At 36.3% G+C, this 25,796-nt stretch overlaps 1 protein-coding gene and 1 pseudogene across 12 annotated transcripts in view; one reads left to right on the top strand and one right to left on the bottom strand.

The window, feature by feature from the left end:
* Positions 1-25,796, bottom strand: part of STAG2 (stromal antigen 2) — a 152,746-nt gene that overhangs the window by 70,375 nt on the left and 56,575 nt on the right. For 11 of the 12 annotated variants that reach the window (XM_049644827.1, XM_049644821.1, XM_049644818.1 and 8 more), the window contains 3 exons: positions 16,933-17,076; positions 12,799-12,877; positions 8,117-8,281 (listed from right to left, as the gene is read on the bottom strand). In XM_049644827.1, coding sequence (XP_049500784.1) covers positions 8,117-8,281; positions 12,799-12,877; positions 16,933-16,976 — 288 coding nt within the window. In that variant the 5' untranslated portion in view covers positions 16,977-17,076. Of the gene's footprint in view, positions 1-8,116; positions 8,282-12,798; positions 12,878-16,932; positions 17,077-23,489; positions 25,448-25,796 lie in introns of those variants that run through there. The other variant, XM_049644824.1, reaches the window with a different exon arrangement.
* LOC125931385 (60S ribosomal protein L37-like) lies at positions 17,360-18,282 on the top strand (annotated as a pseudogene).

The following is a 25,796-nucleotide window of genomic DNA, read 5'->3' as shown; positions in this document are numbered from 1 at the left end:
GCAACCATGTGTCAAGCAAGTCTATCGGAGCCATTTATCCAACAGCACATGCTCACTTTGGGTCTCTGTCACATTTTGGTAATGCTCTCAATATTTTAAACTTTTTCATTACTATATTTGTTATGGGAATCTGAGATCTTTGATGTCAGTAGTGTAGTTGTTATGGGGCACTATAAACCGTGCCCATATAAGACTGCCAACTTAATAAATGCTGTGTGTGCTCTGATTCCCTCACCTCTCTCTCTCCTCAGACCTGCGTAGTCCTTGAGACATACTAGTATTAAAAGTAGGCCAATTAATAACCCTACAATGACCTCCAAGTGTTTATGCGAAAGAAAGAGTTGCACATCTCTCCCTTTAAATTAAAAGCTAAAAATGATTAGCTTAACAAGGAAGGCATGCCAAAAGCAGAGATGGGCCAAAAGACAGGCAGGCCTCTTGAGCCAAATAGCCCAGTTATAAATGAAAAGGAAAAATTCTTGCAGAAAATGATGTGTTGTTCACTGAACACATGATGACAACAAAATGAAACGGTCTTATTGCTGATATGGCGAAAGTTTTACAGGTCTGGATAAGAGAATCAAACCAGCCACAAAAGTGCCTTAAGCCAAAGCCTAATCCAGGGTAAGGCCTCACAACTCTCTTCGATTTTACAAAGGCTGGCAAAGGTGAAGAAAATGCAGAAGGAAAACTGAAGCTAGGAGAGGTTGGTTCATGAAGTTTAAGGAAAGAAGGTGTCTCCTTCACATCAAAGTGCAAGGTGAGGCAGTAAATGCTGATGTAGAAGCTGCAATAAATTATCCAGAAAACTAGCTAAGATAATTAACCAGGGCAGCTACTCAACAATAAATTTCCAATGTAAACAAAATAGCCTTATCGTGGAAGTAGACGCCATCTTAGACTTTCATAGCTAGCTAGAGAGAAGTCAATGCTGGTCTTCAAAGCTTCAAAGGACAGACTGACCCTCCTGTCAGGGACTAATGCAGCTGGTGACTTTAAGTTGAAGGCAATGTTCATTTACCATTCCAAAAATCCTAGGGCCCTTAAGAATTACGCTGAATCTACTATGTCTGTGCTCTATAAATGGAACACCAAAGCCTGTTGTCAACATGGTTTACTGAATATATGAAGCCCACGTTTGAGGCCTACTGCTCAGGAAAAAAAATTCCTTTCAAAATATTACTGCTTATTGACAAAGCACCTGGTCACCCACGAGCTCTGATGGAAATGTACAATAGGAGATTCATGTTATTTTCATGCCTACTAATACAAAATCCATTCTGCAGCCTATGGATCAGGAAAATTTCAACTTTCAAATCTTCTTATTTAAGAAATACGTTTCACAAGGCTATAGCTGCCATAGTTGGTGATTCCTCTGATGTATATGAGCAAAGTCAATTGAAAACCTTCTGTAAATGATTCATCATTCTATATGCCATTTAGAATATTTGTGATCCATGGGAAGAAGTCAAAATATCAACATTAACAGGAGTTTAGAAGTTGTTGATTGTAACCCTCATAGCTGACTTTGAGGGCTTCAACACTTCCGGTAGATGTGGTAGAAATTTCACTGCAGATGTGGTAGAAATAGCAAAAGAACTAAAATTAGAAATGGAGCCTGAAGGGGCCCCTGGATGGCTCAGTCAGTTAAACATATGACTCTTCATTTCAGCTCAGATTGTGATCTCATAGTTTGTGAGATCTAGCCGCACGTCAGCCTCTGTGCTGACAGTGTGGAGCCTACTTGGGATATTTTCTCTCTCTCTCTCTCTACCCCTTCCCCCACCTTAAACATTTAAAAAAAAAAAAGGAGAAGGAGGAGGAAATGGAGCCTAAAGATGTGACTGAATTGCTGAAATCCTATGACAAAACTTCTAACGAATGAGGAATGCTTCTTATAGACGATCAAAGAAAGTGGTTTCTTGAAATGGAATCTACTCCAGGTGAAGATGCTGTGAAGATTGTTGAAATGACAACAAAGGATTTAGAATATTATATCAACTTAGATGATAAAACAGCAGCAGGTTTTAAGACTGACTTCATTTTTGAAAGTTCTACTGTGGGTAAAATGCTATCAAACCGTATTGCATGCTACAAATAAATCATTTGTGAAAGGAACAGTCTATTGATGTGGCAAATTTCATTGCTGTCTTATTCTAAGAAATTGTCACAGTCACCCAAAACTTCAGCAACCACCATCTCAATCCATGAGCAGCCATCAATCAACACTGAAGCAAGATCCTCTACCAGCGAAAAGATGGCAACTCACCAGAAGCTCAGATAATGATTACCATTTTTCAGCAATAACGTATTTTTTTTTAATTTTTTTAACGTTTATTTTTGAGACAGAGAGAGACAGAGCGTGAACAGGGGAGGGGCAGAGAGAGAGGGAGACACAGAATCTGAAACAGGCTCCAGGCTCTGAGCAGTCAGCACAGAGCCCGACGCGGGGCTCGAACTCACGGACCGTGAGATCATGACCTGAGCCGAAGTCGGACATTTAACCGACCGAGCCACCCAGGCGCCCCAATAAAGTATTTTTTAATTAAGGTATATACAGTTAAGGGGTGCCTGGGTGGCTCAGGCAACTGAGCATCCGACTCTTGATTTCAGCTCAGTTCATGATCCCAGGGTTGTGAGTCCAAGCCCGCGTCAGACTCCACACTGAGCATAGAGACTACTTAAGATTCCATCTCCCTCTGCCCATCTTCCCGACTCGCACTCTCTCTAAAAACACTTAAATATTTTTTAAAATTCTGAAAAAAGTATATACAGTTTAGACATAATGCTGTTGCACACTTAACAGAGCACAGTACTGTATAAACATAACTTTTATACATACTGGGAAACCAAAAAATTCATCTGACTTGCTTTATTGTGTTATTTGCTTTACTGTGGTGGTTTAGAACCAAACCAACAATATCTCTGAGGTATGCCTATCTGAATAACTCTTACGGGGCACCTGAGTGGCTCAGTCGGTTAAGCGGCCGACTCCAGCTCAGGTCATGATCTCACAGTTTGTGAGCCCCCTGCGTCAGGCTCTGTGCTGACAGCCCAGAGCCTGGAGCCTACTTCAGATTCTGTCTCCCTCTTTCCCTGATCCTTCCCCACTCACACTCTGTGTGTGTGTGTGTGTGTGTGTGTGTGTCTCTCTCTCAAAAATAAATGAACATTAAAAATTTTTTCTTACAATTTAATAATTTTTAAACATCAAATAATCTAATTAAAAATACAGAGAGGGGCACCTGGATGGCTCAGTGGGTTAAGCATCCAACTCTTGATTTTCGGTTCAGGTCATGATCTCACATTCATAAGATCAAGCCCCACATCAGGCTCCATGTTCAGGGTGGAGCTTGCTTGGGATATTCGTATTTTCTCTTTCTCTCCCTCTCTCTCTCTCTCTACCCTCCACTCCCCCACCCAAAAAATAAACATTAAAAAATAGACAACGATTCTGAATACAGTTCTATACAGAAGATAAACAAATGGCCGTTAGCTCATCAAAAGATGCTCAATGTAACTAGCCATCGAGGAAATGGAAATAAAAAGTATAAGATACCACTTCACACCCACTAGGATGGCTATAATAAAAAATACAGTGACAAGTATTGGCAAGGATGTGAGAAACTGAATGCTAAAACACTGCTGGTGAAGAACATATAACGGTGCTGCCACTTTGGAAAAATAGTTTGGCAGCTCTTCAAATGGTTAAAAAGTTACTATATGATCCTGCAACTCAACTCCTAGGTATGTATTACCCAAGCAAAATGAAGATGTATGTTCAAACAAAAACCTGTACAATACTTGTAACAGCATTATTCACAACAGCCAAAAAGTGGAAACAAACAAAATGTGCATCAAAAGATGAATGGATAAACAAAATGGAAATATTTGGCAATAAAAAAGAATGAGGTTATGATACATACAATATGGATGAGCCTCGAAAACATTATGTTAAGTCAAAGAAAAAACTCAAAAAGGACCAAATATTGAACGGATCATACATATGAAATGTTCTGAATAGCCAAATTTATAAAAAGCCAATTAGTGGTTGCCTAGATGTGGGGCAGATGAAGAGAAAGTGATTGCTAAGAGGCACAAGGTTTCTTTCTTTAAAAACATCTTAAAATTAGGGGCGCCTGGGTGGCTCAGGTGGTTGAGCCTCTGACTTCAGTGCAGGTCATGATCCTGAGGTTCATGGGTTCCACCCATGCATTTGGCTCACTGCAGTCACCACAGAGCCCGCTTCCGATCCTCTGCCCACCTCGCCTTCTGCCCCTCCCCGGCTCATGCTCTCTCAAAAACAAAAAAAATTAAATTATTGTAAAATTAGATTGTGGTGATGGCTACACAACTCGGTGAATATACTAAAAACCACTGAATTTACATTGTAAAGGGTAAATTTTATGGTATGTGAAGTATGTTTCAACATTATATTTTCTGTAAATAGGACAGAGCTAAAAAAAATAAAGCAGCACTTTATTCTTTGGGGGACAGAAGAGGAAACCACAAAGCTGATGAAAATTATTTTTAAATAAACCAAGCTTTAAAAATTAGGATGAAAAATAAGAGCTACTAAAAAAACCAAAATGTCAAGAGGGGAAAACACTGAACTTCTGTACCAACAAATATAAAACCTGGGTACAAACTAAATGAATAAAATATGTACAATTTGATATACATTAAAGAAAATAAAAAGGAAGTATTATCTAAGAACTACCTGGCTCAGAGAATGAGAAGAAATCTTCTACAATTTTACCTAATTTCTAGATTTCAGTCCTTTTCTGTACTTTACAACAGCTTAGGTATGTTAACTAAATCAATTTAACACACTTAGGATTATTCCCAAATATGATACAGTTAATAAATGCCAAAAGAATATATTACAGGACTGTAGGAGTTTTAAAATATGGCCCAAAATGTTGGACACTGTTCTTCAGTAAGAAGTGGGGTCTATCTATGTTCCCTTATCTAGGACTGAAGGCAGTAAAAATGATGCTTCCAAAGGTAAGTCACTGAACACCATTCAACTGCATTGGGTTCTTGGAGCACTAGAGAACTAGATGCTCCTGCTCAGGACACTATCCAAACACAGAAGCCATAATGTAAGAAACCCAAGCCACATGCAAGAGCCATTTGTGCACACTCCAGGTAACAGTTCCAGCTGTGCCCAGCCTTCAAGTCACTCCAGACTAGACACCAAACATCAATAAAGAAGCCTCCAGATGATTATAGTCCCTAACTGTTTATGTAACCTCCAAGCATTAAAGCTGTGTCAGGTAAGGCCCCAGCCATCATGGATAGGAGCATAGACAATTTCATCCCTATTTAGTTCCATCTGAATTCTAGACCAACACAGAATCATTAAGCCTAATAAAATGATTGTTCTCTTAAATCATTAAGCTTGGAGTGATTTGTTATGCAGCAACAGACAAGTGAACAAGGGCTATTTTCATTAATAAAGATACAAAAATATTTAATGAAATCTTACAAAAAGATCACATCACATTAAAAGGTTACTGAGAAAGATCAAATAAAATTTGTACTAGGAATACAAGGATGGTGTAATAAATACAAGCTAACACATTAAAATATTTTAAAATTTTCATCAAGTAACTTGCTAAAAATGTATTCAGTAAGATTCAACATATATTATCTACTAGAACTAAGGGCATAGGCATGCATGATCCCTCCTTTTTTAAAATAAAAACTATTTGATGGGGTGCCTGGGTGGCTCAGTCGGCTGAGCGTCCGACTTCGGCTCAGGTCACGATCTCGCGGTCCGTGAGTTCGGGCCCCGCGTCGGGCTCTGGGCTGATGGCTCGGAGCCTGGAGCCTGCTTCCGATTCTGTGTCTCCCTCTCTCTCTGCCCCTCCCCCGTTCATGCTCTGTCTCTCTCTGTCCCAAAAATAAATAAACGTTAAAAAAAATTAAAAAAAAATAATAATAAAATAAAATAAAATAAAATAAAATAAAATAAAAACTATTTGAAAACCAATGGCCAGTCTTGTACTTACTTTCATGTATTAAATAATACACAGTCCCTGGTCAAGAAATTAATAACCCAGAAGCATTTTCAGACATATGCATACCTATAATACAATATACTAAGTGCTATAATGGAAAGAGGAGAGTAAGAAATCTATTCAAGGAAAGAAAGAGACAGAGCCTGTGAATGCTTCTCAAAAGAGTGACATATGATTTAAGTCAATCTTATGTGATACTGAAAGAAAGAAAGAAAGAAAGAAAGAAAGAAAGAAAGAAAGAAGAGAAAAGAAAAGAAAAAAGAAAAGGAGAAAAGAAAAGAAAGAAGGCTATTCCAGGCAAAGGGAAAAAACGACAAGAAAGGTGTGGGAGTGCTGGGTAGGGTGGAAGCAGAGTGCATACTGTGGCTGGGGAAGAGCAAGCACACCATAAAAAAAAATCTGGGCTGGAACTTTTAGATAAGGAAGAACTGTTGGAAGCTTGTAAACAGGAGACTTCCTTGATCAAATTTTGTATTACCAAGATAACACAAGTAAGAGTACACAAAACAAACTAGAGGTAGAAGACAATTCAGGGAAATCAATGGAGAGATACTGTGGACATTCCACTTTTAAGGGTGAAAACACTTTTAGAAATAGAAAAGCAAGTAGCATAGAGGTACAATCTTCATATGTGACAAACCATAATCACAAAAATAAAGAAAATGTTCATTCTTTAAACACTGAGATACCATTAACAAAAAAATTAAATATAAAGTGAAATCCTCACATTTTCTATTAAAAATTTTTGATGAGCCAAAAAGTTAAACAAAAACCCTACAGACCAGACAAAATTAGAACAGTCTAATTAGCTGTGGATATAAGTTGAGACTTCTGATGTTAACAAAAATGAAAGATACCAGAAAAAAGATTAATGCATTTAACAGCTTAAAATAAAATATTATAGAAAAAAAGTATAATATAAAAATAAAAAAGAAAGTAATGAAATACTATATATGACGTAACTGAGACAATTTATTTCTTTGATAAAATTAAACCATGGGAACAACAGAGAGGGGGATAACTTTTTAAATTAGGGAACGACTAAGTAAACCATAGCACCGTAATATAATTAAGATGTTATTTTTTAAAATATCAAATGTATATATGAAATAGTCATTTAAAACATTAAAGAAATAAAATCCATACCCTCATCACAACTATATAAAAAGCAAACCATAGATGAATAAGTGAAGGCAAATTCAAATTTAAAAAATCATGTTCCTCTGTACAACTGGTAACAGCTCACACAATTTTTATTATACATGTAAAAATGCTGTTTATTAGTCCTAATTGATACTTAAAATTTATTTACAAAACCATACATATTAAGTCCACATTTATAAACAAGAATTATATTTACTTTTTAATAACACAAAGCTTAAATGGCTAGTTCTCCAAAATCAATCCATGTGTACTTTTTTTTTATTAAAATTAATTCTCTGAAAATGATTCCTTGTAGCTTTTATAAAGTAAATAATAACCTTATTAAGCATGTATTTTCTTTGAGTATAGTGTTTATTCAATTTTTTAAAACAGTACAGGTTTAGTCTCCAATGTAAAGCCTAAATTCTTCTCTTGTCACAAAATCATGCAGAAGAAACAAAATTAGGATGACTTGACATGGATATGACTCTCACTTTTTACTCTTCTGCTAAGAAACAGCACAAGTAATAAAATGTGTAATAGATAACAGTGATCAACATAATTCAATTCACTAAAGTGGATGGTGATTATATTAGGTCACTCAACCAAGAATTCTATATGGGCAAAGGACTTCATATTTTAATGGTAGACATATAAATTCAGGGGAAATTAAAACCTCATAGTTTACATCAGCATATTTTTTGAGCAAAGAATTTTTTATTATATACCATGAAAACAAAATAATGCAGTAGAAAATGACTCAAGACACAGCTTAAAGGTCTTATGTCTGAATGGACAGATCCCTAGTTTTCTGATGACTTTATTGCTTTTTTCTAATAAGCAGTGTTAGAAATTTTTTAAATGCAATTCAAAATCTCCAGCATTTCATATAACTCACTAAAGTTTAAAATGTACAAATGAACTGGGAAGAATACGATAAACATTACCTGCATAGCACTCTTGCCCATTTTAACAACTTCAAACAACATCATGTTTTCCACTCCATTCTGTTGGTGATGACCATTCATTCGGTTTGGACCAGAAGGAGGTTTTCCTCCTCCATTTCCACTTTTGCCCTTTTCTCCTGGGCCCTTTTTGCCTTTTTTACAAGTCTGCATAAAAATACAAGTTGGGTAAGTTATATCATTATCCTTGAAAATTCAAAACAAAGCTACGGCAGAAGCAGTTGAAAGGGTACATAATTATAACATGCCTAAACCTGAGCTAAAGAGGAGTGCCATACACGTATGTTGAGACAGCCTCTTTGTGGTATCATTTTGTTTACTTATCCTATCGGACACCTCACATGAGGTTGCAGTTAGGAGCACAGTCTCTGCAGACTGACAGACTGCATGGGTCCAAATTCTTACTCCTATCAGCTGAGTGATATTGGGCAAGTTACTTAACCACACTGCGCTGCAGACTTTCTCATTGGTAAAGTGAGGATAAAACTGTGCCTACTCATAGGGTTGTATACTTTAGGGTGCAGACTAGAGTGGGCAGCAAGAATAACAAAACACCTCATCAAGTAAGTAGCTCATATTTAGTTCAAACTTTTAAATTCTATTGTTAGTCTTACAAATTATTGTGGCGGACTGACAAAGGAATTCTAAAAAGGATGAACAGGTGTATCAACCTGATTCTCATTCTGGATAAGTGAAGGCAAATTCAAATTTAAAAAATCATGTTCCTCTGTACAACTGGTGATAGCTCAACACTTATTTATCATGAAAATTCAGCTAATGAACACTAGGGAAACAGAGGACCTTTATAAGGAAGCTGTCAATATTGGGGGTTTGGGGGCTTCATAAATCAGTGAAAAGGTTGCCTACATGCCTCAGTTATAAAATACCTCCCACGGCCTTTATACCTTGTTATAGAAAAGCAAGTCATTCCCTAACTCAGAGTCCTCATTTCTAAAATGTCAGAGTTGTATTAAATCTTTACAGATTAGAATAGATGATTTCTAGGTCTCTTTTCAACCTACACGTTTCTATGATCTAGAGCAAGGATCGGCAAACTTTCTGTACAATACCAGACAGTAAATATTTCAAGCTTTGCAAGCCACATTCCATCTCTGTCACATGTTCTTTGTTTATTTTTATAACCCTTTAAAAATATAAAAGCCATTCTTAGCTCATGGGCAGTATAAAAACAGGTCATAGTTTACAAACCCCCAATCTACCGCCAGGTCTACAAATGTATTTCTGCTGACAGCCCGTATGGGTCTATACTTTGTTCCATCGAGGGTCCTTCCTCAAGAGTCCAAAACCACCCTACTCATAATAACTACTTCAAACTCCTTCCTAACAACTGAAATATATTACTTGTTAACTTACATTACTTTCTTAATGAGACGCAGCCTTTGCGAAACTAAGTCATTAATTACTAATTGTAGAATGAAAGGTTATTGTCCCCAGTAGAAGGATTTCAGATAAGGGTGAAAGAAAAAATCAACTACCGGGAGTACACTAGAAAAGTATAAAATGTTAATGTTAATTAAACGGAACTATATATTTGCAATCTATCTATCACATGCTTCAATACTCCCTGTTGGTATGGAAAACTAATTAGTACAATTAAAATGGTTCAATGAATATGCTATGCTAGAAAACAACATGCAAGGAATGATAACACAGGAAGTACAAGAAGTAAACATGCTAACCTGGGTACAATCTTCTAGATGAAAAACATCTCTAAAGAAAGACTATGAGCTAGCATACTACAGTGGATTAAGAGCACCATCTTTCAACATGTGGGCTCAAATCCTTTAAGCACCGGGCTCCTCTGGACCACAGTTTCCTATCTATAAAAATAAGGAAGATTTCTAATCCACAGGGTGGTTCAAATATTAAATTAGTTAAACAAACAATATTATTAGCACAGTGCTTGGGATATACATAGTATAGTGTCAAAACGTAGTTACCAGGGCGACTGGGTGGCTCAGTCAGTTAAGCATCTGACTCTTGATTTCAGCTCAGGTCATCATCTCACAGTTCGAGATCGAGCCCCACATCAGACTCTGTGCTGACAGAATCTGAGGGATTCTCTCCCCACCTCTCTGCCCCTCCCTCCCTCGCATGTATTCTCTCTCTCAAAATAAATAAACTTAAAAAAAAAAAAACGCCAAGTTACTATTATAATAAATCCTTGACCTGACCCCTAACACCTCACTCATAGCAGTGGCTTATATAAAGTTAACCTGTGGCACAGTAACTTTGGGGAGTCCTCTATTCAGATGCCACTGTTAGTCTTATCCCACCTTGTAAATGAAATCAAAGTCAAAAGCAGATTTTTAGTTTTGCAAGATATTTGTGGAACAAGAAAACATGGATTTATAATGAATAAACCATAAACTACCCACTAGAATTATAGTTGTCTTTGGATAGTTCTGAGTTAACATTTTATTCATTCACACTTTTTCTGTCTCAAAACTTCCACTTTTTAACAGACTAAAAAAGCATATGAAATTATGAAACATGGATTATGTGAACTCTAAAAATATATTCCAAGGACTAGTTAAATAAATTATATTCCATACATAAAATGTGATGCCTTGACAACATTAGAAATTACAGCAAAAATTCACTGATAGGAAAGCTGCTGACAACATACTATTGAGTTTTAAAAGCAAATTAAGCAGTCTGCATAGTATAAACCCATTTAAGTAAAATTCTACGTGCATGTTTATAGACAGGTATATGTATAAAAAAAGTATGTTCATCAAAATGTTTAAATAATACATTACCTCTGTATGATAGGTTTATAGGGAAATTTTACTTTGTTCATTTTACATTTCTGTTATTTAGACTTTAAGTAAATATGTCATAAGAAAATATAAATCCAAAATTCATTTTGGGAAAGAAAATCGTTAACAAAAATGAATCAGCTTTTGTACAATGTATTCACACACATGCACAGGGTCAAGTGTACTTTCCAAATCATCAAAATAATTCACCCATTCACCAAGTTGTCCAGAGCTCTCAGGCTAACTACTCATATTCTAAACTTGCATTCTATTGACTCAGAACCTTACTTTGTTAGTTTTTATCCTTGGCATTATTTATAAAAAGTGAAACTCTTGTCAACTGTAACCTATTAGACTTGAACTGGTTATAGGTTACATCTTTAGAATAGGACATCTTATTATTGCTTTGCTTTATATTTGACTACTCATGTGTAAAGCCAACAAAATATTACATTGTGTTTAGCATACTGTGCTTTACAAAAGAATCTATTAGAAATGGAAACAAGTGTTGGCAAGGATGTACAGAAAAAGGAGCCCTCGTGTACTGTTGGTGGGAAGGCAAACTGGTGCAGCCACTGTGGAAAACAGTATGTAAGTTTCTCAAAAAACTAAAGCTAGATCTACCCTATGATCCAGTAATCACACTAACGATTTGGGTACTTACCCAAAGAACACAAAAACACTAATTCAAAACAATATATGCACCTCTATGTTTACTACTATTTGCAATAGCCAAATTATGGAAGCAGCACATCAACAGATGTCCATCAATAGACGAATGGATAAAGAAGATGTAGCGTGTATATACAATGGAATATTACTCAGCCATAAAAAAGAATGAAATCTTGCATTTGCAACAACATAGATGGAGCTAGAGAGTATAATGCTAAGTGAAATAAGTCTGTCAGAGAAAGACAAATACCATATGATTTGACTCCTATACGGAATTTAAGAAACAAGTGAACAAATGAAAAAGAGAGACAAACCAAGAAACTGACTCTTCGTAACTATAGAGAACAAACTGATGGTTACCACAGGGGAGGTATGTGGAGGGATGGGTGAAATAGGCAATGGGGTTTAAAGAGTACATTTACCATGACAAGCACTGAGTAATGTATAAAATTATTGAATCACTATACTGACACCTAAAACTAATGTAATACTGTATGTTAACTATACTAGAATTAAAATTAAAAACTTAATAAATTTTTTTTAAAAAAAGAAACAATGATGTGTTATTAATTTCAACTTTACACTAGTGGAAATAGATAATCAAAAGATATTTGACCCAGGGGCACCTCGGTGACTAAGTCAGTTAAGCATTCAACTCTTGATTTTAAGCGTCCAACTCTTGCTTCATGGTTCATGGATCAGGTCCTGCATCGGGCTCTGCGTTGATGGCACAGAGCCTGTTTGGGATTCTCATTCTCTCTCTCTGCCCCTTCCCTGCTTGTGCTGCCCTTTTTATTTTCTCTCTCAAAAAAAAGATATTTGACCTAGAAGCCAAAGAAACCATATGTGTTCAGAAGGTTTACCACACCAATCCAGGAAAAAAGCATTTTTAAAAGAGAGTATCTATCTGACTGGGGCTGCAAGAGTCAGTCAGTCTGACTCTTGAGTTGGACTCAGGTCATGATCTCATGGCTCATGAGTTCAAGCCCTGCATCATACTCCACACTGACAGTGCAGATCCTCCTTGAGATTCTCTCTCCCTGCCTTTCTCTCTTTCAAAATAAATAAATTAAAAAAAAAAACAAAATAGAATATCTGAGATACAACTAAAACTATATTTGTGTGTGTGTGTGTGTGTGTGTGTGTGTGTGTGTGTGTGTGTGTACAAATGACCTTAAGAACCAAAATAAAGTTATAGTCTGTACATACCTTTCCTTTGCCTTGCTTTTGGTTTTTTCCTTCAATGTCTTCAAAATCTGTGTCAGAAGAAAAATGTGTTTCTGACTCCCTGTGACAGAAAGATAAGCAATTATTTAAAACTTTCCTTATAGGGGCATCTAGGTGGCTCAGTTGGTTAAGTATCTGATCTCTTGATCTCGGCTCAGGTCATGATCTCATGGTTCGTTGGATCGAGTCCCACATCGGGCTCTGTGCTGACAGCAGGGAGCCTGTTTGGGATTCTCTCCTTCCCTCCATCTCTGCCCCTCCAGCACGCATGTTCTCTCTCTCTCAAAATAAATAAATAAACTTTAAAAAAAACAACAAAAACATTTCCTTAGAAATAAAGGTGGAATTTAGGGCACCTAGGTGGCTCGGTCAGTTGAGCATCTGACTTCAGCTCAAGACATGATCTCACAGCTTGTGAGTTGGAGGCCCACCTCAGGCTCAATGTTCTCAGTGCAGAGCCCACTTCAGATCCTGTGTCCCACTCTCTCCCTACCCCTCCCTCACTTGTGCACTGTCTCTCAAAAATAAATACAACTTTTTAAAAAAACATTGGTGGAGTTAATAATTTTTGCCATATTTTCTAACAGAAAGGTTTGATTTATTCTTTTCAATTAATTATTTTCAATTAATTCTTATTCATTAAATATAATGAAGATGCTTCCCCAAAGCATCATACCACAGCACATTCCCAAACATAAAATTACATAACTACAAAAACAATAATCTAAAACACAAATATCAAAACATTTTTATTTTGTTAATTTTAACCAAAATACAAAAACAAAACCAATGGTTCTCAAAATTTTAACCCTAGGAATTGTGTTCTATTGTAATTGCTGGTTTCATTTTCTGATTGAAACACCACTGTGCTCAGAAAACTGTATTTTAACACTAAGAACTAGATGAACTTAATATTAGGGAATTTTAGCAATATTAAGGATCCTCTGACCACTCCTCTCTCACTCAAAAAATATTTGTATGTCTAAATATAACTATACAAAACATGTATTTCTGAAAGGTATATATAAAACATTTTTACAAACTAAGCCATTTGAAATACAGGTGTGCTAATTGATCAAAATCCTTTTTGAAATAAAGAGGTGGTAAGCTATAGTCAGGAGAACTGATTCTAGTACTAAGAAACTGTGTGATCTTAAGTGACAATCTCTCAATCTTCTCATCTACAAACAATGTATATGCAAGAAAGAATGAAATCTCTCAAGTCTCTTCATTCTCGTACAAGAAGTAAAGTCCTTTATTTTGGAGAAGGTGGGGTGTTTTGTATTATCTGGATTTTCATACACATGAGGAAGAAGACTAATTTAAATACATATGTGTAATGCTTCATATATATGTAAATATGGGTCTCTGTATCTAAATAGTAGTAACATAATCTCATTTAAATGCTTAAGCCAAGGCATACTTGGAATTTGGGTCATAATGGATTTTAGGATTGAGCCACACCCATACAAGATAAAAGTTTGCCACTCCAAATATGTAAACCTCATACCAGTTTTGCTTAAAATAAATGCAATCAAAATTTAAAGCTATCTTTCTAAAGCTAGTCTTCTCTAACTAGATTTCTTTTATTTCCATTTTTATTGCCACAATAACCAGTTGTCCGGAGGCTATGAGGTAGGAATACTTTACATACGTATAATAATGGTTAAGGTGCTAGCAGGGAAAAAAATTACTATTTATAGCACTCAGATACAAAGTAATTTAAACAATGTACTGAAGATAGTGGCAATCTTAACTATCTCCTATAATGCTGTGAGGAAAGGGCTTATAATAAATACCATTTCCCAGAGTTAATGCACCAAAACCTAAACGACTACTATAATATTAACCCTGAAAACCTCATGCCTGTTACATCTTAGGAAGATTGTTGTCATCAATATTCTCCCCACATACCTATATGGTCTTGCAAAAAAAAAAAATGTTTTTAAGGATCTGCTGAATATAAATAATACTTCTTCCTTCCCAAGACATCTGTGGGACACCATCTCTCTTAGAGAGCTCAGGAACTGCAGTAAATCTGCAAACAATAACTAGTCTTCACAATATTCCAATGGCCACAGAGTAATCACAGGCTCAATTACACTCCTAATCCTCATCTCCAGGCTATCCCAACTAAAAGAATGAGCCACTAGAGGTTTGATTACAAACTGGAGAACCTTATGAAGAAATCTGGAGTAATCAGGATAAGAGTCTATAAAATATCCCCAACCAGAGAAGAAATATTCTTGAAAGTCTGTCTTCCTCCAGTGTTTTCCTCTGCTTTTAAGATCAAAAGAACACCACCACCTATCCTAGGTAAAATAGCCTATGCTAGTATGTTTATGGAGCATACGAGGTTAACCTTTTAGTGGCTTGAAATTTCATGAGTCATCTATCATATGACTGAACCACCCACTCCTTTCTCTTTACCCTGGCTCCCATCTCATCCCCCACCAAATAGTGCTATTCTACCTCCACAACAATTCCCACTTATCCATTATCCTATTTCAGTCTTTAATTACTTGAGATATTCTAATAGTAGTCTAGTTTATAATATGAACAGTCTTTTTTTTTTAATGTTTTTTTACGTTTACTCATTTTTGAGAGAGAGTGGGAGTGGGAGAGGGGCAGAGAGAGGGAGGCACAGAATCCGAAGCAGGCTCCAGGCTCTGAGCTGTCAGCACAGAGCCCGACCCGGGGCTTGAACTTTAAAGACTGCGAGATCATGACCTGAGCCAAAGTCGGACGCTCAACCGACTGAGTTACTCAGATGCCCCTATACTATATACAGTCTTAACTGGCTCCAATATTAATTAACAATTTAAGAAATTTCCTAATTTTACAATAGTCAAACCAAAAATTATTTTTTCCTAAGACTATCCCATATCCTCCCTCAAACAAAAATAAGAAATGTCCCTCAAGAATCTTAAAATACAATTAATAAACACTGGGATTGAAGTCACATTAAAAAACATACTTTGAAATATTGGCAACATCCCAGTAGACCCCCCATAGTCTCCACTGAAAATAATAAAGTTATTTCAAAAATGAAAACCTAGGAGCGCCTGGGTGGCTCAGTCGGTTGAGCATCCAACTCATGATTTCAGCTCAGGTCATGATCCCACGGTTGTGGGATGAAGCCCTGAGTCTGGCTCCATGCAGAGCATGGAGCCTGCTTAAGATTCTCTCTCCCTCCCTCTGCCCCTCTCCCCTGCTTGTGATCCCCCTTTCTCTCTCTAAAATAAAATTAAAATTAAAAATTTGTAATTTTTATAAATAAACATGAAAATCTATACAGCATCAAAAGTAGACACTGGCAACCATTATGTACAAAGGTATCTATCTAATGTTTTCACAATTTTTAGCAACCAAACTATTTTCAAATCAAGTCTTATAAAAATTCCAACAGCAAATATACTATGGTGTATATGTGTGTAAAGTTAAGGGGATCCAAAGGCAGTTTAAAGTTTCACTTTTCACTGAGGCACCTCAGGAAACTGCAGCTTAGTGTGAAAACTACTATTACATACAGTAGCTCAAATTCCTTCCTACATCAAATACTAAAAAGTAGTTAGAATAGAAGTTGAATAAGGAGTATAGGTAGCTTTTAGAACAAGGGTAAAAGAAAATACCTACGTTGAAGTTACTTTATGGACCACTAAGCATGTAATTTGTTTCTGGAAAAAAATATGAAGAGTATATCCTACCCTCCCAGATTTGTTTTACCCTATTCTCATTGGATTTTATAACAAAAATCTGATATTACATCCTAAATGCTACTATGTGGTACATATTCCTTACTAATGAGAACACTGTACATTTTAAGAATTTCACAGCACTCCCTCAAACAGTTTGCTACTGTAAAACCAAGTACAGATTCAAAGAATCGCATGGCAAAATAATAAATTAAAAAATAAATTTAACACATAGTACAGAAAACCATGGAATTGCTGTTACAGAGACAAACCAGCACTCATATAAACTGTTTCAAAGTTACATGCTTATCTTCTATCTTATATGTTAGATCTTCTGAACTAACTTTAACTGAAATTAATATACTATATTTCCCATTTCGTGGAAAAAGCAAGTATTTAAAAATTTTCATAATATACTTACTGTAGTAGATTAAAATCAGTTGGTATTTCTGGAGCTGCTATCATTTCTTTATCATCTTCTGGAACACCCCAATGTCAGAAATATATTCATATATTTACGTGGGTAAAATGATGGTTTGCTTCTTTCTTCTAAGACAAACAATTCCTTTAAGGGAAGGGATGCCATATTTATTACAAACAAATGAAAAATATTGGGAAGGATATCCATACTCAAAAACTAAATTTCCAGGGCACCTGGCTGGCTCAGTTGGTAGAGCATGCAACTCTTGATCTCCAGGTTGTAAGTTCTGGTATAGAGATTACTTAAAATCTTAAAACAAACAAAAACAAAACAAAACAAAACAAAAACTAAATTTCCCAGTGCCTGCTACTGTCCTTTAGTAAATAAGGATTTTTTTCCCCTTGCATTTGACTGCTTTTTCTAGATGTGGATTTGTTATAAACAGATGTAGCCCCACTGTAGCAACAACAGTTACAAAGAAAAAACACTGTAATACAGACAATTATTCTTAAATTTTGTTATGATTCTCTCTCTTTGGTCTCAGGCACAGAAACGAGATGATGAAGGGGATGTAATCATTTGGAAAGCGTGGCAATAAGACGCCCCCATTGTGCCGCCACCGTGGCTCCACGGCCTACCACCTTCAGAAGTCAACCTGTGGTGGGGCGCCTGGGTGGCTCAGTAGGTTAAGCGTCCGACTTCGGCCCAGGTCATGATCCCATGCTTCATGGGTTTGAGCCTAACGTCAGGCTCTATGCCTCCCTCTCTCTCTGCTCCTCCCCTGCCTGCACTCTGTCTCTTTGTCTCCCAAAAATAAATACATATTTTTAAGAAATTTAAATTAAAAAAAAAAAAAGCCAACCTGTAGTAAATAATCCTGCCAAGGGGAAGAGAAAGTATAACTGGAGTGCCAAGGCTAAAAGATGAAATACCACTGGGACTGATCAAATGAGGCACCTAAAAATTGTATACTGCAGATTCCAGCATGGATTCCATGAAAGAACAACACTTAAACCCAAGAGGGCAGATGCTGCAGCATCTGTTTCATCTTAAGGATTTCAATAATTAGTTACAAATAAATGTTCTGGTTTAAATAATTAAAATTTGTTATGATTCTCTAGCCTGGCTTAAAGAGATGTATGCCCTAACTAGGAACAGGATATGACTCTTTTACTGGTCCTAAAATCTTTATGACAAGTTTAAAACCATAATACAAGACGCCTAAAAATTCTGCAGCTTTTTGCTGATGATGTACCCTACAGTTAAAAGGAGCTAGCCAGGGGTGCCGGACTGGCCTAGTCTGTAGAGCATGCAACTCTTGATCTCAGGGTCATGAGTTCAAGCCCCATGTTAGGCATAGAGCCTACCTTAAAAAAAAAAAAAAAAAAGGCAGGTTCTTCTATAATAAAAGAAGCAGCCCAAAGTCTTGCTTATTAATAAATAATGTCATGATAATACCACACTGTGTTGAAAAGAGAAGGGGAAAAAATGTTAGCTCTGATCTATTCCCTCAAGGAACTTACAATCAATTTAAATACCAATAATGTCATGTAGACAACAGATGATGCCATTTGTGACCAAAATAAGATTAGTTTGGCCATAGGAAGGATATTATTTCTAATTTTGAAGGTCAAAGATGCAGATCCTAAATGAGAAAATGATCTAAAAGTAAATGATAAGTCTGTCTGTAACAAGAAAGAAAAAATAGGCTGGGTCTGAAGCTCTTAATCTTGTGTGTAACTTTCTTTTATAATTTTCTTATGTTTTTCTTTTATTTCCATGTGAATCTAGTACTTGATGGCCACCTAAAGAAAAAGCAGATAAGACTAAATATATCTAATTAATAATAAACATTATGGGGCACCTGGATGACTCAGTCTGTTAAGTGTCCACCTGTGGGTTTTGGCTCAGGTCACCATCCCACGGTTGTGAGATTCAGTCCCGCATTGAGCTCTGTGTTGAGCACGAAGCCTGCTTGGGATTTTCTCTCTCCTCTCTCTGCCCTTCCCCCGCTCGCACGCACACATGCACTCTCTATGCTCCCCAAAAATAATAATGCTAAAATACTGCATACTGATTAACTTCTAATGATCTCTCCCAATAAATACATTATACAAGAAACTGATAATTCAATTTTTCCATTAATTTTAAGATTTTTTTAAAGTAATCTCTACACCCAAAGTGGGGCTGAAACCCTGAGATCAACAGTCGCATGTTCTGCCAACCGAGCCAGCCAGGTGCCCCATTTTTTTCCATTAAGTCTCTAAAAATCATAAATAGCTAGTAATATGCAATTAATAGAAATTCAAAACACTACATTTCCTAGCTCACTCTAATGAAGCTACTATGAACAGCAAAATAATGAGGTAATAAGAGAAACAAGAAGAATGAGTAATCCACAAATCAAGCCCTGAATAATCAGGGGTTGTCTATACTGCCACTTTGAGTTGATCTTTTTTTCTGAAGAGTACTCATATTGTAAAATCTTTATTTGGGTATGACCGTTAGTATGGTCTTCTCATTGCACTAAATCATGGTCCCAGGATTGTTCTCCTCTAAAACCACTAAATTGTTAATCTGATTTTATTCTTATTGTAACCTAAGGAATTATCTAAGTAGCACACCAGAACTCTGATGCTTGCCATCACACGTAGGATGCACTCTAGCCTCCTAAAAATCCCAACTTATTAAAAAAAAAAAATTACTTCTTAAGAAACAATTTTGTTTTTTATAAAGGAGTTGGAGAAGTATAGAGCTAATAAGTTCCAACCAACACTAACCAGGCAATCTAGATGGCAAGATGGAAATGAAGTGCTTGTTCTGTCTGCCTACCTGCAATGTCCTCAGCCCTCCCCCAAGCACTTTATAAAACCAAACTTGCTGCATTCCTTAAATACACAGTTTTTAAAAGTAGTTCATAAATATATTCTCCTAAGGGACATAAAGAATGCATCAGCTCTGAAAAGCAGAGAACACTAAATAAAATAAGCATTATATGATACACTTACCACATTCCTCTAAATAGCACAAATTTCTAGTGTACAAGTTCTGCCAGGTCAAATTAATTTGTTCAGTATACAGGGCTATACTAACATGGATTTGGTAATTAGAAACCACAGCAAACACTAAGGAAAAATGGAATTTATGAAGATGTTAAGTCTCTCAGACAAATTGTATTTAAAAAAATTTTTAATGTTTATTTTTGAGAGAGAGAGAGAGAGGGAGGGAGGGAAGGAAGGAGGGAGAGAGAGCGCACGAGCAGGGAAGGGGCAGAGAGAGAGAGAGAGACAGACAGACAGACAAGACAGACACAAAATCTGAAGCAGGCTCCAGGCTCTGAGCTGTCAACACAGCACAGAGCCAGATGCGAGGCTCGAACTTCCAAACCATGAGATCATGACCTGAGCTGAAGTTGGATGCTAAACCGACTAAGCCACCCAGGCGCCCCTACAAGTTGTATTTTAAAAAGAAATACCATGACACGGTCTAATAGATTTAGAAAAAAATTATTAAACTCGCCAACTCCCTATCCTGGTTAAATATTTGTTCTAATAAGTTTCTAATTATTAAAAATCCATCCAACCAATTAAAGGTATCTATACCATGTGCCAAATGCAGTGCTGCGCACTGGGGCGCACAGTGTTGAACAGGAGAGATCCTTACCCTTATGGAACTACCTGTACCAATAAACATGAAAATATATTTCTACAAGAAGGCACCTATCTATACTGCCACCTAATATTATTAAGCATAAATACCAAATTGCCTGTATCTGAGTTTTTGCTATTTTAATCACTATCTAAATAACCAATTTGCCACCAAAACAGTTCTTCATAGCTCAAAACATTATATATATTAAAGCTGCTTTGTACTTCTTTAAGGGGAGGGGGAATCAAGGGGTAAATTAGCACTGGGTTTTTTTAAGAATATAAACTTTTATCTGTAGAAAGCGCTATAAATTTTTTTATTTTAAATGTCTACAGCTGTATATAAATACAGTTGCTTCCCCCAAAGACTTACATTAAAAAACTTATATAAACAAAGTCTTTAAATATACTTAATAACATTTGTCCCAGGTTGGAAAACCCAAAACTGTAAGAATATGTAATGCTCAAATAAAAGTAAGAGTCTGATGATCAAACGTATCACACCACTTCTGGACTACTATAGGTTACTAATTTTTTAAAAAATATGCTCAAAGATCACAAGGTGGAGCTCTCACCTAGTGTCAAGGAAAAACTGATTCTTAGCACATGTACAAATTCTCTGCAACTACTATAAAAGAGTTAACATTCCAAAAGCTTTGGAAGATAATGCACAGAAATGAAATTTGCTTTAGCTCTTAATCACTATGTTCCTTTTAAGAAAAAAATACATATAATAACAATTAGTTTGTTTCTCCTTACTGTAGAAAACTAAGTAACACATTTGTAGACAGTTTGAATATACTCTAAAGTAAAACCATTTCCTTAAGCTCAAGTGTATTAGTATACTGCCATTAAAGGTTTGTTAAATACATTCACACATAATTATTAGAATAAAAGGTAATAGGTGATTATATATTTTCAATTCTATACATTAAATTCAAGTAAATGCTCTCAGCAACACTTCTTTTGATATAAACAAAGATCTAAAAGCTAAAACTTGATCACCATAGCTTTTTCAAGTTATCTATAATAAATACATGTTTATGGCCTATTATTCAAAATTTACATTCCATGTTAAATTCACTCAATAACAAAATCTTCCCTCACTTGTGAAAACCTGTTAGACTCCTATAACTAGAACATACAAACACAAATATATAAAAAATGTCATTATGTTTTCATAATTAACTTTGAATCACCTGCTAATAAATTCATTAAAATTACCCCCCAAAAAAGTAAAAATATACAAAAAACATGTTTTCCTATGATATTGTTTAAAAATCTTAGAGTAATTTTGATTTTTTGGTAAAAGAATTGTTTCAAAGTTCTTTTAACTCAAATCCCAAGTGGTCTCAAAACAGAAAGTAAAAAGCTCCAAAACAGAGAGCCATCACTAACAAGGTCCCTCAGAATCCACATATTGTTAGGGAGTGAGGGGAGCATTTAAAATGACTACGTGTGTTATGTCCCTAAAAATGGAGAAACATTCAGCTGCTAAAGGCCAGCAAATTCAGCACATACAAACATGCTAATCTATTATCTTAACACTCTTCTCAAAAGGATTACATCCTTCTCTAAGAATCACATCTAAGAAATACATATAACCCTCTGAAATGCCACCATCACTATAATATAAACACTTAAAAGTAGGAACAACCTAAATGTCCAGCCATTTATTAACTTACGGTACAGAAACACAAATAATATACCATTCATTCTCTACAACTATTTATGATGACTGTGTAGCAACATGGGTAAAGTTTTATACATCAAAGCCCTCTATCAATGGATGCAATATTAACAACAAAAAAGCAGCAGCAAAGGAGAACAGTTAACATAGGGTGGTGGGATGCCTGTGGTTCAGTTGGTTAAGCATCCCACTCTTGATTCTGGCTCAGGTCATGATCTCACAGTTCGTGAGCTTGAGCCCTGTGTCAGGCTCTGCACTGACAGCTCTGGGCTCTGCCCCAACAGTGGGGAACCTGCTTGGGATTCTCTCTCCATGTTCTGCTACTCCCTTGCCTGTGCTGTGCAGGTGTGCAGGCACACTCCCGCTCTCAAAAAAAATAAACATTCAAAAAAACCATCAGGATGGTGACAATATAGGTGATTTTCACATTTTTAACTCACAATTTTATTGTTAGTATGGAAAAAGTAAATTATGTAGGTGGAGATGTATTTTTTTAATGTCATCTTTTAAAATCTGAACTATCTGAGGAATTACGAAACTATCTCTGCTGATTTATTCATATTTCGGGTCCATAATCTCAAAGTATTTACAAAAATCCGAGTTCTATCACAAAATGATCTTTTTTAAAAAGTAATCTCTACTCCCGATGTGGGGCTCAAATTCACGACCCCTGAGATCAACAGTCGCATGTTCCACCAACAGAGCCATCCAAGCGCTCACATAAAATGATCATTACCATGTTCATCTACTCAAGGTTAGCAGGGAAGAAAAACTTTTTGTACATTTTTTTAAAGTTGATGTATTTATTTTGAGGGGGGATGCGGCAAAGAGAGAGGCAGAAAGATGATCCCAAGCAGGGTCCGAACTGCCAGGGTGGAGCCCCCACACAGGGCTGAAACTCAAACCATGAGATCATGGCCCAAGCCAAAATCAAGAGTCCGACGCTTAACCAATTGAGCCACCCAGGCACCCCCAAAAACTTTATGAACATAGGTATGCTTTTATTGGCCTATCTACTTTCTTAGAAGCCAACTGGCAGGAGTCTATCATTTAGGTTGAGGTCATGAATGTTAAAAGGTAAACTAGTTCCTGCAGCAGAACACTTAACCAAAATAGGAAAGTTATTATCATTCCTTATGTCAAATGATACGTGGCAACTTTGAGTACATAGGGCAAGAAATGAAAAGCTCACCAAAAAACTGCTAATCGTAAATACTTACCTTCAAAAGAAGAAAATCTACTGTCCCTTTAATGATTAATAACCTTCTTAAAAAAAGATTTCTCCTTGCTCAAAAAGATGTTTTTCTTCCCTCTGTTTATCTCCCCAATTTCTGCTATAGTCTTCTAAGGAGATGACAAGGTGTAAAGAATGACAAATCAAGCAATGATCATGCACACCCAGACCAGTAACAAAACTTCAACCAAAACATTTCTTGATAGCATACTCATATCGTAGCTACCACGTGTATCATTTGCAAATATATTTTCGTTTCCATAAACCTGGATGGAGTCCTTAAGAATTTCTAGTGAAAGCACCTGCTTTAGCACAGGAAAAGGTAATCTGGAAATGGTAGGACTAGAAGAAATCTGGGCACTTCAGAGAATTAATGACCCCACCTACATTTCCTAATTAACTGTACGATAGGTCAAGTATCTGCCCTTACAAACTTAAAAAACAACATACAGAAGGAAAGAGGGAGGCCAGAAGTAAAAGGACTTTCTCAAATAAGTAGACAAACTGAACACAATGCCACGACACTTCAGAAACAACTTCTACTTCAGGAAGAGGGGAAGGAGCAAGCTGGGGCACAGTCTACACAGATATGCTATCACTACACATTGCCAGAAACTAAAGCCAGACAGAACTGGAAACATCCACCTGTTCCCCTCCTATTTTTAAGTATGTGATAGTAGGTGCTCAGCAATCTTGCTAGTTTCCTTGTCTACCCACATTCCCCAATACCTTCCAAATACGACTCCAGTGCTAAACACAATTAGAATCACCTGGCCCAACCTACATATTCTGCTTGCCCCAGATCTTGGCCATCAATTCTGATTTCTGTAGAAAATCTAGCATGCCACTCCTCAACTTTGCAACAAATGAGTACTACCAGTTGGGGGAGGGGGGGTGTTGGCAGGGGAAGGGGAGGAAGATAAGAAAAAGCTTCTGCTTTATTCCTGCAGACCCGCTACGCTTTCACCCTGTACTCAGTTGTACCCTGTGTCTGAGTCATCCCAGGATCAATACCCTGCTTTGTTCTTGCTATAAATTATCTACCAACCCCATCCCATGAACTGGATTCCTGCCCAAAACCCACCCTAAAAACAGCATCTCTGTGTCTCTCCAGATGCCCTAATCTGAATGCCACACCGTCCTCCCATCTGTCTACCATACCGGCACTGGCTGCTGCTAGACACTGGATATCATATCATACCTGATATACTGGACATGTATCAACTATCTAATTCCAAGTCTGCTGGTTCCCCAGTGTGTCCTAACAAGCTGCAGGTGACTTTTATAAATAAATATCAAAACAGATAAATATCAAAATAAATATCAAGCTAAACATCAAAACAGAATATTTGTTTTACCATAAACTATCACCTTAAACTCTTATCTCAGTCTGCCAAGGTCAATAGCTAAATCATGAGTAATTTTTAAAAATACTATCGATGCTCACTCTTCATCTAACTTATACCAGAATACCATACCTACCTTTCGACACTGAGTTAATTTAAAAATATATACATGCCCCCACTGACAGAACTTTCTGTATGTTAAGACATCATGAATAAACAGAGATAATTACAACTGGGTGTAGTGGCTATCAACATTTCAAAGGTGAGACCCAATTAGCTGATATAAATGAATATCTAGATCTGAAAACCAAATTTACAACCATGAGCTAAATTCATGTGTAAATACTTATAAATGGTATACAGTATAAGCACAGTATTATCACCATCAAACCCACTTCACATTGGGCACCACTAGCTCACTGGCAGATTTCAAGCAACAGATAGCAAAGCAGATGTGATAGCAAAGTAAATGAAAATAAGGATAATCCTACCTGGATTTTAAGGGAAATCCACATTTTTATCTCACATATTCTCGGATTATATCAAAACTTTCATTTATTTATTCAAGGTAGTACAAAAAGTATCTAAATGAAATACTGAGTGTTTATTAATAAGTCACAGGAATAGGGAGATACAACTGTCACTAAGGTAACAATTCAGTTAACAAACAACAATAAAAGCAAAGTGTAAACAAGCAAAACCACTTTATAGAGGATAATGGGAAATTTTAATCTAAAGTGTATATTTTCAGTTACTACTAGTAAGCACAAAAATATTGTCATTTTAGTATGACCAGGAAACACAACATACAAGCTACATATTTAATATTTTTTGTGCCTTCTATTTCTGGTTAGATAACAACCTGTTAAAATACCTAGCATTAGCATCCACTTGATATAAACTGCTAACCTTTCTACTAACACCCACAGTATACAATTCATAGGCTT

The sequence above is a fragment of the Panthera uncia genome, chromosome X, assembly GCF_023721935.1.
Source record: "Panthera uncia isolate 11264 chromosome X, Puncia_PCG_1.0, whole genome shotgun sequence".
Lineage (NCBI taxonomy): Eukaryota > Metazoa > Chordata > Mammalia > Carnivora > Felidae > Panthera > Panthera uncia.
This window is presented reverse-complemented; position numbering and strand designations above follow the sequence as displayed.